This window comes from Bactrocera oleae, chromosome 2 (assembly GCF_042242935.1).
Source record: "Bactrocera oleae isolate idBacOlea1 chromosome 2, idBacOlea1, whole genome shotgun sequence".
Taxonomy (NCBI): domain Eukaryota; kingdom Metazoa; phylum Arthropoda; class Insecta; order Diptera; family Tephritidae; genus Bactrocera; species Bactrocera oleae.
The window spans coordinates 5,763,248-5,775,799 of NC_091536.1; the positions used below are offsets into that span (position 1 = coordinate 5,763,248).

General features: G+C 30.6%; 1 protein-coding gene and 1 long non-coding RNA gene across 3 annotated transcripts in view; one reads left to right on the plus strand and one right to left on the minus strand.

Annotated features, from left to right (window-relative positions):
- Nucleotides 1–1,629: 1,629 nt before the first annotated feature.
- Hph (HIF prolyl hydroxylase) overlaps nt 1,630–12,552 on the minus strand; it is a 32,753-nt gene continuing 21,830 nt past the window's right edge. For both annotated transcript variants that reach the window (XM_036373391.2, XM_014235927.3), the window contains exons 3-7: nt 7,140–7,287; nt 6,958–7,077; nt 6,740–6,820; nt 6,505–6,644; nt 1,630–4,330 (exon numbers count right to left, since the gene is read on the minus strand). In XM_036373391.2, the coding sequence (XP_036229284.2) occupies nt 3,799–4,330; nt 6,505–6,644; nt 6,740–6,820; nt 6,958–7,077; nt 7,140–7,287 (1,021 nt within the window). In that variant the 3' untranslated portion in view covers nt 1,630–3,798. The remainder of the gene's footprint in view (nt 4,331–6,504; nt 6,645–6,739; nt 6,821–6,957; nt 7,078–7,139; nt 7,288–12,552) is intronic.
- LOC138856458 (uncharacterized) lies at nt 4,299–5,568 on the plus strand. Its single transcript, XR_011395681.1, has 3 exons — nt 4,299–4,424; nt 4,487–4,567; nt 4,685–5,568. It is a non-coding gene; the product is annotated as an uncharacterized lncRNA (long non-coding RNA).

The following is a 12,552-nucleotide window of genomic DNA, read 5'->3' on the forward strand; positions in this document are numbered from 1 at the left end:
TGAGAACTGAGGGCCCGAGGGGAAATGTCTCTGATCTCAATCTCCCTTCTTCACTATATATAAGTAATATGTGTATAATCTTATTGCAAAAATCACCAAAGTTGTGCTGGGGAAAGATATGTTTCTAAGCAAAGACTTTTTGCTTTATTCGAAAAAGATGAAAGCTCAAAGAAACATAAATGGCGTTCCATAGTGTGAACTTGCACATTTTTAAACCTTGTCACCGCTCTCTTAGTTAGGACAATGATAGGTATTTGAATTAATTTCAAATCGGTCAAACGGTATGTGAGATATATAAAAACTTGGGTGGTGCCGCACCACCTTTAACTTTTGAAGTGATCCTTACATGAACTTATTTTTTTTTAAATTTTTATAAACTGACATCGTAAAAGATAAACTTAAAAAAAGGCGGTTATAACGCTGGAAAAGCATCGTGTTATGATGAAAGAGATAGCGGAGCTGCTAAACATAATAGTAAGTATATTATCGTAATATGGTGTATTTATTATTATTATTGGCATTATTGTTGATACAATTAATTTACATAAAGTCCACAATTTTCTTCAAAGTGAAAGGATCGTTATGAGTAATGTTTGTCCTTGAATAATGTTGTCTTTTGGCGACACTTCGTAGATTATATGTATGCATATCTTCTCTAAAGATATTTTATACGAGACTACGCTTAACCGAAGCAATGAGCCTACATGTTTATCACTGCTTCTCAGTACTTGTTTGAAGTTAGCCGCTTCCGAAATTACGTCGATATAGTACTGTGCCTTCGATGAGTTGTATGAAAGTTATTCGAATGTACCTAGCAGGCTCTTCCGCTTCAAGCAAATAACTGCAAGGACAGTTTCAGTGAAATCAGCTAGAAACGGATTAAAGAACATGCCGAAAATTTGCTTTTCTTTCGATCACATTATTATTTTCTTTTCGTTCTCAATATGGATATGGCTCTATACCTAAGTTCTGGGAGGATTTGGAAGTTGTAGAAGTATCCAATAGACGGAGAAAATCAAGTCACAAATCATCAGTTCTGAAGAGCAATGAGCTCTAACCGGAATGAGCCCGAACTTATATGCAACATAACTATGCAACTCATTAGGGATTATCAAATAAATTTTCGGTAATCTTTCGTCCGCTATATCAATATCGTAATTTAACATATCGAAATTAGAGCATGGTCAAATAAATTCTGGATCAATTACAATAACATAACATTGATTGCTGTAGAAATTTTTGATAATTTAATCTGTAATGTTGTTAACGGATTTCTTGCCCGATATCAACGGAAAGATTTCGAAAAACTTACCAAGTTTGCCATATATGTTGAAATTAATCTTGTGTGTTATATATCATTCAAACTGGGCCCGAATTGCGGCATTCGTTGACGAGCGATTAATCGTATTGGTGAAATTTCGTAAGGTGTCGAGTAGCCGGATCACCGCACTCGTTACGAAACGAATTTACATTTAATGCAATAACTTCCTTTCTTCGTACTAACGATCAAAATACCGTGCAGATCGGCTTGCGTTAACACAGCGTTAAAACAAAAAAATATAACGCACATACATAACAAACAATGTGTACAAATATTCCAAGTATCTACGTACCGCCCAAAAAAACAAATTTCTTTTGTTTTTAATATGAATAATAAATTATTTATGTATACATTTTTATTTTAGCATTCTTTTAGCAAATAAATTTGGTTTTATTTTTTTTTTTTACATATTTGTTATGTAACTATTTTGCTTTTCACAGGCTTTAATAGGTTTTATTTATGTATGTATGTAAGTATGTATGTAACAACATACTAAATTATATATAATACAAGGTAACTAAGTTTAGTAGTCGAATTGTTTTATGCAAATAGAAGTAGCTCTATATATGTCAATATAGACATATATCTATGTGTTCTATGAATATTATAAATTAAAAAAATATTTTTAGTATATAACAAACATCTTCTGCTATTACTTGACATTTCTAAAACACGCTTAGCATATACTTTTTACATTTGCACACAAACACACACAACCACAAACAAATATTGATGCGTGCTCATTAGTACATACATATGTGTGTATGTACATCTGTTATTTATATTTAATTACTCAATTAGCTTATTGCATTACGTTTAATTGTTGCTAATTTTCGCTTTGCTAGCTGCTATTTGACTTTTGCTTGCATGCCATTGTGCACGTAGACATTAATAATGTATGTGTATTTGTGTGAGTTGCAATCAAATTTTGAAATACTAAAAAAAAATAGATTTTTACTAAGCGAATATGTCAATTGTTATTATCAGCACAAAATTATTTGCTCAAATAATTAGCAAAACCAGTTACATATGTACATATCCATAAACTTACGTTTAGCGCCTAAAATAAAATTCTAAATAGCTCATTATTGTAATTATAAACGATTTTTGCCCTTATTTTGACTTGATAAGTGACTTTTCATTGCAAATGTGTTTAAAGCTTTGACAAATTTTTTATAGAACGGTATTTGCAAGTGCATTTATGTACAAACATATGTATGAAGAGCACAAAAATAAACACATACATACAGATATATTAGGGTAACTGTTATTCCCAAGTTGAATGTTTTTTTGCAAACGGCCTCAGAAGTTTCAGTTTTTGACCCAAAAAATAAGGATCCAACGTTAACCAGCTCTTTATTTTTAATTTAAACCGTAGCTCAATCTTTTTCCTCGTAAATAACATTTTTTGATATTTCGCATTAAGATAATAAATCTACAATATTGAATGATACTCTAATGCCACATTTTCTACTCTACAAAAAAGGTCATAAAGTTTTTTAAATAAAAACATTCCTGTAAAAGTCATACGCAGTTCGAGTAATACATCAAATGACCTGAGCATTCATACAAGTACATTTATGGATTCTGTGTTACTCATACGGCAAGGTGTACTATATGAAAACAGTACATTTGGTGGCACTGCGTTTAGGGTAAAAACTAAAACATTAGAGGGCGTTTGCAAAAAAACAACTTGTAAAATAACGGACACCCTAATATGTGTAGCTATACATATGTATGAATATGCATGCATGCAACTGCTTTTTGTGTAGAAATTTCTTTAACGCGCAATACTATAACTAATTTGTATGTGTTTACATACAGAAAGCTCACAAACCACACCAACCAACAACTGGCAACTGGTCACTAGTTTTTATAAAAAAAAATCTAATTTATAACACACAGCTGTAGGTATACTGTCATCTAGTTTGCGACTTTACAACGTTTCACACCACTCAAATGCATTCTCACATCTTTTCTTCGCTTTTATCACAATTTAGAAATAGGCGCAGATGTTTGCATGCATTTTATACGTATATATACCGTATGTATGTATGTGCGTACATATGTATGTATAGATAATACACAAATGTAATATAAATATTTCATTCAGCTTTCTTTTCACTTAAGCTATAACGCCACACAGAGCTTTGTTCTAGTGAATTATATTAAATATATATTTACATTGCATTCGTATATATAATACTTCTAGCTATACAAATTTCATAATTTTTAATAATATTTTTTTTGTTTACAGTATTTCCGCTCAAAAATTAACAAGCATTAAGCAAAAATAAAATTGTTGCTTGCCTTTGGTCCACGCTTAAGTGGTCGGCCAACACAACAAAAATATCGAAAAAATAACAAAAACTTATAAAACCAAAATGAAAAAACACAAACGCAAGAAACACGCACGCTACAACACACAGACCAGCTTTTTCTCTTTACAACAACATCAACAACAGCTGTTTGCGGTGTTACGTACAAATTTCACTCGAATTCGCAAGTACCGCACTGTTGCTGTTCGTAAGGTGGTGCTCGCCGATATTCGTCGTCGCGTTGTTTATACTCGCACATTTACTGTTGTTTATGGTTGCATTCGAATTCGCCACCATTTTGATATTTGCAGGTGTTGGCATTGTTGGCGTTGTTGGCGCTGTTGTTGTTGTTGCTATTGTCGCCGCCGACGCATTGCTGGTGTTCAATTGCGGACTTGTGTGCGTTGTGCTCGAGTTGTCGTGCATATTCGTAGGCGCCGACGCCCTCGCTGTTGTATTTGCATTTGTTGTTGTTGTGTTTGTTGTTGATTTGGCATTATTTTTATTGTTTTTAATACGATTCAGCGCCGCTTCGCGTTCATTCGCATCGAAATACCATACAGTGATGGCGTAGCGTGTGCGATGGGAGGGTTGTACTTCGTGAGGATTACGCCGATCGGACCAGAAAAAGATCAGACGATCGAATTTCGGCTCGATATCAGCAACTGAATTACCGTGCTCTGGGAAAATTCTGCAAGAATGATAAAAAAAAGTTTTTTTGTTTTAATTATCATGAAGAAATATTTCCGATATTTCTTTAGGTGCAAATAGTGGCAGTGAGTCTGGTAATTAGTAAAAAACTTATTTTTATTTTTTGTCAAATATTTAAACTTAGTTTATATTTTAGGTACAAAATGTAAGTGTAATAAAATAAATATTGATTAGAAAAAATTCAACGACAATAAAACATAGAAAGGACATAAAAATGGTAATAAGAAATATTTTAAAAAATTTCAATACCAAATACCGGATTGAAAAATATAAAAAAAAATCGGAATATAAATTAAAAATAAAATATAAAAATCTTTTTTTTTATAATTTTTAGTCCCATATACCGGATGGAAAAAAAATGTAATCTCAAGCAAAATTATACTGGGTGGATACTTTCCCCACTGCTTTGGATTTCGTGGTAACTACTTCCTACTAAAAGAACTCGAGGAACGAGGCTGTCGGGTGATAGCCTCGATGTTGTTCTTATGGTTAAAGAAAAATTCTTAAATAAATACACAAGTAATGTGTCTGTCTTCACTAGAAATAGCATCAAACTATTGTACTTCCACATCAGAATCGTTTGGATGCCTGGTTACAGCAGAATCGCTGGTAACTGCAAAGCTGATGAGATAGTCTGAGGAGGCACTCTTGCCTCACTAACATCGGAATGGGAAAGAGTTGGAGCTCCATTGAAGTCTTGCGTTCTAGCACTCGACCAATGGACCCTGCGTGCACTTATCAGGCGCTATTCGACGATCAGCTCTTATGCGACCGCGAGATCCTTCTGTCCTAGGGTGGAACGCAAGAGATATAGTGAACTACTCGCCCTAAGCAAAGTTTATCTCGCCGCAATCGTAGGAGTTCTCACTGGACACTGTCCAATAGGTATTCATGCGGTAAGGCTAAATATCCTACGCTAGTTGTCAAAGTTGTATGGAGAATGCAGGGTTGAAACATCCAGGCACTTTCCCTTCCATTGTCCGGCTTTTGCAAGACTGAGACTGAAAAATCTCGGTAATCTTACCTTCGGCGAACCAGAAGATACCGCCGAAACTGATATTAGCCGTCTCAACAAATTTATTATAGGCGCAAAGCGCTTTGTCGATCTGTAAGGGTCTTATGATCCAGATTTATAGAAATTTTAGGTTCTTAGGATCGACCTCTTTACCGAAACTAACCTAAATTATAAATTTAAAAAATAAAGTGTTTTAGAATTTACATTTTTCGCGTTTGAGTATTTTTGGAATGCTTATTTTTAATAAAATATCAACATCGTTCGTTTAACTCTTTCGGTCTTATTTACATTTAATTGATTTTAGTTATAGAGTTTTATTATATGTAAATATTGCTTTTTTTATCCACTGTTATTCCAGCTTTAAATTTGAAAAATAATTATTTTGATTTCTTATTCCAATTGTTAAGGTAAAAAATGTTTTATCAATTTTAAATCCATGATGTGATTAAAAATTAGATTTTCAATCTTTACTTCCTTACATTAGTTTTCAAATCTAAACAACTCTACAATATATTAACAATTAAAAAAACTAAAAATATGATATATGAAATAAAAAATATTTAAATGAAAAAAAGAAATAATTAAAAATTAAAAATTACTATTAAATAATAATAATGAATACAAAAACATTATAAAAAACATTGCTAGAAATGTACATAAGAAAAAAAATCAAAAAGTATATAAAAATTATAATACAAATGCAAAGTAAATAAATTGGAAACACATGGGTAAATTCAAAAAAAAAAAACAATTTGAATGAGTTTAAAGCCTTTAATTACAAAGCACTTAACAAGTAGAAATAAAAAAATAAAAAAAATAAAATAACTTAAAAAACTAAACAAACTGGTGAAAAAAAAAATAATAAATATAACGAAAATTTAGGTAAAAAATGATATAAGAAAAAATTTAAAAAATATATAAATAAATAAATAAAAAATTATAATAATTACGAAACATATAACAATACACAAGCTAAATTAATAATAAAAAAATTAAACGGTTAAATAAAAAATAAATGTATATACATAGAACAGAATAATGGTACAATTCTTGTTATTTTGATTTTCATTTATTTCTCATGCCACGAATTTGCATATCAAGTAATATGATTTTCATAAAATCAAAAAGAAAAAGCTTACCGTAAAACGCCGCCACTGCGCTCCGTATCCCAATTAACATTCAAATAGTAAATAGCCGTTATAACACGACCATCTTTGTTCGGATTATCGACATGCACCACATAATGCGAGCCGGAACCCGGGTAGCATGCCACCATAGCCTACAATAATAAAAATTATAAAATTAAATAAAACATAGAAGACATTGAAGAAAACCAAACAATAATTTTCTAATATTTTTATGTTTCACACGCACCTTTGTTCTCTCTTTAATATTATAGTTGCCCAATTGGCCATTGTTCTTCATTGTGTTTGCCCGACAAATGACCGCGTCAATCTGTAAAAAACAAAATGGAATAAATGCAATAAGCCTCATTGACATTAAAAAATAAAAATTAGTATTATAATAAATATAATGTAATATTTATTAATACTCTTGTATATATTTATAATTATGCTTTTGTACTAGCATACCTGATTTATCAAATAGCCAACATTTGCACAGCCTGGTTCTACGCCCTTAACCCACGTTATCTTATCGCCACGTATTGTGCGCAGCTCTTCCTCTCGCAAATTATTCACCAGTTGACCGTCCTACGGAGAGAGAATAAAAAATTGACAAGTCTAATAAAAATTACGTAAAAAAAAAGACTTACTTTGAAGACACCAGCTGAGTACATGCGATGCACTTCATTGAGAATCTGCAGGCCCTTTTCAACACCCAGAAAATCATCGACCACCGACAAACCGTACTGATTCATGTCGCTGATAATATTTCGACATAATTCGTCATAACGGCGCTCGCTAAAAGTAAAAATAAAAAATAAATAATGATGTTAATTAGACCAAAATCGATAAAAATTGTTTAAAAAAAAAGTTTAAAAAAATATATTTTTTTTATACATATTTTGGCAAATTAAATGTGTGAAAAAAAAAATTAAACAGCATTTTTGTAATTTGGTATACAAATCGCCTAAGAAGAAATTTCAATAAACAACACACAAGATTGCATGCGCGAGAAATTAGATGTGAAATCACTGAGAGCACATTTCTCCTCATATTCTTTCACAAAGTTTGAATTGAGTTTTTCACAACAAGTTCCAAAATGCTCAGTGATTTAAGCAAACTCACGCTAAGCGTGCGAAGATTTGTGATACCTGTGATATTTTTAAGCAGTGAATTTGAGAATACGTGAGGACTAAAACGTGCACCCAACAACCTCAAAGCATACCGTTTCATACTTTATGGGATATAACATATGTACAGAGGGCATAAGTATGTTAATACGTGCATGAAAGTATGTATATCGTAACCATATAGCATAAAAACCGGCACTTAAACTTGAGTGAGAAAAAAATTACTGAAACTTTCGACAGAGACAAGGTGACGAGTTGATGACAGCATCGCAAAGCGCTGAAATATAAACCTGAAATTACACATAAACCTGAATTTACCAGATATTTTCTGGTGGCTTAACTCATGTGTATTATTTAAATTTATATTTATATGTAAAAACTATATATGTATATTATATTTATTTACATAATAATTTTTTGTTTATACTTTTTATTGTTTATGTTTTAAATATTTTAAAATTATAATTTAAATTTAAATATTTACAATTTATTCATAAAAAGATATAAATATATTGTACGTACACGTTTTCTTGAATTAAATTTGCTTCCTTTTTGCGATTTCTAACAATTATTTTTTTAGTATTAAATACATATATTAAAAAATATATATTTTATTTAATTCACATTTATTGAGACTAAATTATTTATAATTTTTTTTTTCGAAAATTTTAAATAATATTTTAGCATCAAAAAGGTCAGCTTACGAAAAAAAAACAATATATTTATATTATTCAATAATTAAAGCTTCTTCTTTTTGTTTTATGGTCTGACTTAAGTAAACTATTCATGACCATAAAATTTGAATACATCGTGGGGACCATTAAAATAAACTAAAATCCTCGTTTCGTTAAAAATTTAAAATTATAAAATATCCTCTTTCCTTAAAAAAGTTTTTATTTAATTTTAAAATATATATAATAAATATGAAATTTAGAAACTTTGAAAAAGTATTTTTTTTTTCAAATTTAGAAATCTTTTAATTAGAAATCAACTTATTTTTTATACTTTCCATCATTATTTCATATATTAAATACTTTTAGTTATTATTTAAATTTTATTTTTTATTTATATTTTCAATATTTTTTTATATTTCTTCTTAAACTTAATTTTTTACTGTTATTTATATTAATATAGCAACTAAAATAATTATGTATATATATTTTTTTCATATTGGTCTAAACCTAATATCCCTAATATAATGAATTCCGATCCTCTGGTTGACGATTCTACATCATACATTTTTAATGAAATTTTAACTGACGCGAACTAAAATATAGCAAAAAAATTAAATCGAAGTTAATGATATTCACTATAAATCAAGATTTGATTGCAATTTATTCACGATTTCATCGAATATGGATGTTTACTTCTTTCACAACATTTTTTAATATAAAGTTAGCCAGCACCTGAAAAAATTTCCCGGGCTTTGATTCTTGCAAGTTGCCAGAGTATGAAATGGTTGGTTACACTCGAACTTAGCCCTTCCTTACTTGTTATTATATTCCTTGAAGACAAAAAAAAAACGACGTTTCTCATGCTATGCGCAAGTTTTCGCTTAAAAATGCGGTAATATATTTATCTAAATAATTGCCATAAAAATTTCCGTTTCTTAAATTGAACCTTTCATTCATCGACACCGACAAGAAAGGCGTGCATACCACAATAACCATAAATTACTGAAATAATAAAAGAAATATGCGATGAAGTTATTTTTTGTTTTGAAAAAGTCAACACAAATAAACCGTTAATTATTACGATCGGAGTCAACGGTATGTTTTAAAATAAAAAACTTAACTTTAGACCCAATATGAAACGGAACTTGATGTCGCCAGTAATAATCAATTATTACGAACGTAATTTAATGCTAAATATCAATAAACGCCACACATGCCAAACACAAAAAAAAAAGCAAAACAGAACGCAAAATAAAATTGAAATAAATACAATACGAGTACATAGCAAATAATAATAAATATGTAATAAATGCAACGGTGCCAAATATTTTTGGTTTTTTTGCGAGCGTAAATTATTGTGTTGCTTGCAAAACTACACAACTGCGATTGTTTTGACACATTTTTAAATATTTATTTACAATTTGTATGTGCGTGACTTATTTCTATTTTACACAAATTATTGTGAAACTAAGACGATATTTGTGTGAAATTATTTTGGAAATATGAAAAAAAATTATATTATGATATTATCTTTCTAATATACATATTTTACAAAAATTTCGGTTAACTGCTTTAATTGAAGATTCAACTAATATTTTTCTCGAAAATCTAAATTTTTACGGTAGGTAAGAGTGCTGCTTCTATGGGCGCAATTAGCGCTAGAAGCGGCATTTTGATACAATATCGTAACACCTTGTATCTTGGTATCACGTTGTATTGTTGTGTTCAAACTATTTGGTGCCCTCAATGAAACTGCTTATCTCCGTTATGCTTTTTGTAGATAGACATTCGAGGTTTGGTAACTGATGGATTCCAAAAATTTGATGTCTGATTTGTGGTAGAGACAGATAGAGAGTCGTTTCCGTTTCAAGTTTGCAGCTACGGCAAGTGCATTAATAGGGCATACCAATTTTTAACGCATAGTCTCCAAATGGCCAGTGCCCTATTATGGTTGCTGTAAGTCTATGTATACTTTTCCTGAACCTATATAATAAGTCTATAGTTTCTGTCTTGCCATATTTTGGCCATATCTGTTTAGCTTTCCTGCATTTAGTTGTGGATTTCCATCTATTTTGAGCTATTTGTTCGAAATGGGTATTGAGCTCCCTCTTGATCGTTTCTAGCGGACACAGTATTGTCTCTGCCTCGGATTCGTCTAGAGAGGTTCCTGACTTAGCCAACTCGTCTGCCTTTTCGTTGCCAAACATGTTCCTGTGACCGGGAGTCGAGTTGACCTGCCAGTGAGCTTGAAGTTATCCACCTTTTGTTTACTAAGCTGGAATTGATCATTGGCGACGAGAAGGCTTGTAGTGCCGCCTGGTTATCTGTGTGTGTGTTGCATAGAACTAGTACTTCCGCTTGGAAGATGCTAGATTAGTTTGGTAGACGGAAAGATAAAGAGATATCTTGATCCTCGGTGTATACTCCCGTCCCTACACCGCAGTCTATTTTGGACCCTCTTGCCATTACGTCAAGAGGGTATTCTCACCTGGAAATCCAAGCTCTATAACTCGAACCTTTTTCAAAATTTGAGTAGTTAAAACACCTCAGAGGAAACCAAAATGAAGATATAAAAATTTTCGTCGAGCAAATATTATGAGATAAAAAGTTTTTAATGTAGTCGGACAACACACATTCTAAAATATAAAAAGTATATATATATATATTTTTTTTTAATATGGATACACATATATACGTAATTTAATTCAATATACAGAGTTTATTTATCGCTATTTTTCTTAATTTTTTGTTTTATAAAAGTGCTCTAATTGCCAAAAAGCATTAATTTTAGGCAAAAATTACTTATAAATAAAAATTTATCTGATTTTTAGGTGTGGTCGAGTATGCTCGGAAGGTTATATTTTAATCGGAAAACGTGGCCCGGCAGCCATTTTGAAAATAATCGCTACAATAATTTATGTACTTCTATGTACTTGTAGTACATATTTATATACATATATGTATAATCTGAATATGAATGAATTTTAAAATTCATTTTGGGACAACAGAGTACATAAGCTGTAATAAAATGCCTAAGTTAATATTTAAATATTATACATATTTTTTTTTTAATTTGTAACAAATATTTGTTACAACAAATTTCTTTCAAATATTTTTTAAAGTTTTTATAATTATTTAATAATATATAAAACGATCAAATTTAAATATTTATATATTTAAATTACTTACTAGTAAAATTTTTTTTACTTTTCCTTATTTAAAAAGGGTAAAAATGTATTTTCATTAATAGAATATTAAAATACAATCAAAATTTTATAAAAATTGTATAAGAAAAATTCAGGAAAAGTATTAACTCATTTAAAGTTTTTTCTTCTAGACAAATATTTAAAAAGGTTCGAGGAAACAGTTGTAATCTGTAAGTATTTAAGTCTTTTGACGATATATTGTGAACCCACCATTCTATGTAGTTATGTTTTATCTAAGCCTTTAAGCTCTGGGAGCTTATTCACAGTCAAAGTATTTTATAACCCTTGACAACTCACGTTACACTAATAAATATCCAATACATTCATACTTAATTACTGCATATTTCAATATTTACCCATTGTCCAAACTATCGCGAAAGAATTGTTCCGCATTGGAGGGTTTCGCCGGTCGCTTGAAGAAAGTATCATAATCGGTTACTTGCGAGGCGATCATTTTCGTTGACATTTGTTTTAGTGATGTTTTCACTTTTAGTTTTTTACTTAAAAAACTGTTGAATTGGTGGTTGTTGTTACAATTTAATACTTCGGATTTCATTGAGGAACGTAAAGTGTAAGTTATGAAGAATTTTAACAAATTAAATATTTTAATGTAGAATTGAGTATAAAAATCACAGTCTCTTTTGGGCGTTGAAACACAACCGAACCAAAAAAATAAACGAGTAGATGAAGAAGTTGATGATGATGATATTTTCTGGTGTTTACAAATAGAGAAACACAAAACCAAATGCGCGCTGAGCCACTGATGGATGAATGTATGAAATCACAGTTTGGAAATCAGTTCCGGAGTTGAACAGTTTTGGTTTTTATTTTTGCACAGCAAATAATTTGTGGCAAACAGAAATTTTGTTGCTTTTATTTGGGTCTTTCACGCTTTGCACGTGCGAAACTATTTTCTGCACAACACTTTTACGCCGGCACAGAATTTTTTGCTGCTTCTTATTTTCTTTTCAAAGTTTAATTTATGTAATTTTTGCAAATTACCAATTCACACGCACATCCCTATACGGCTTAAAGGAGGCCGACGCAATTATT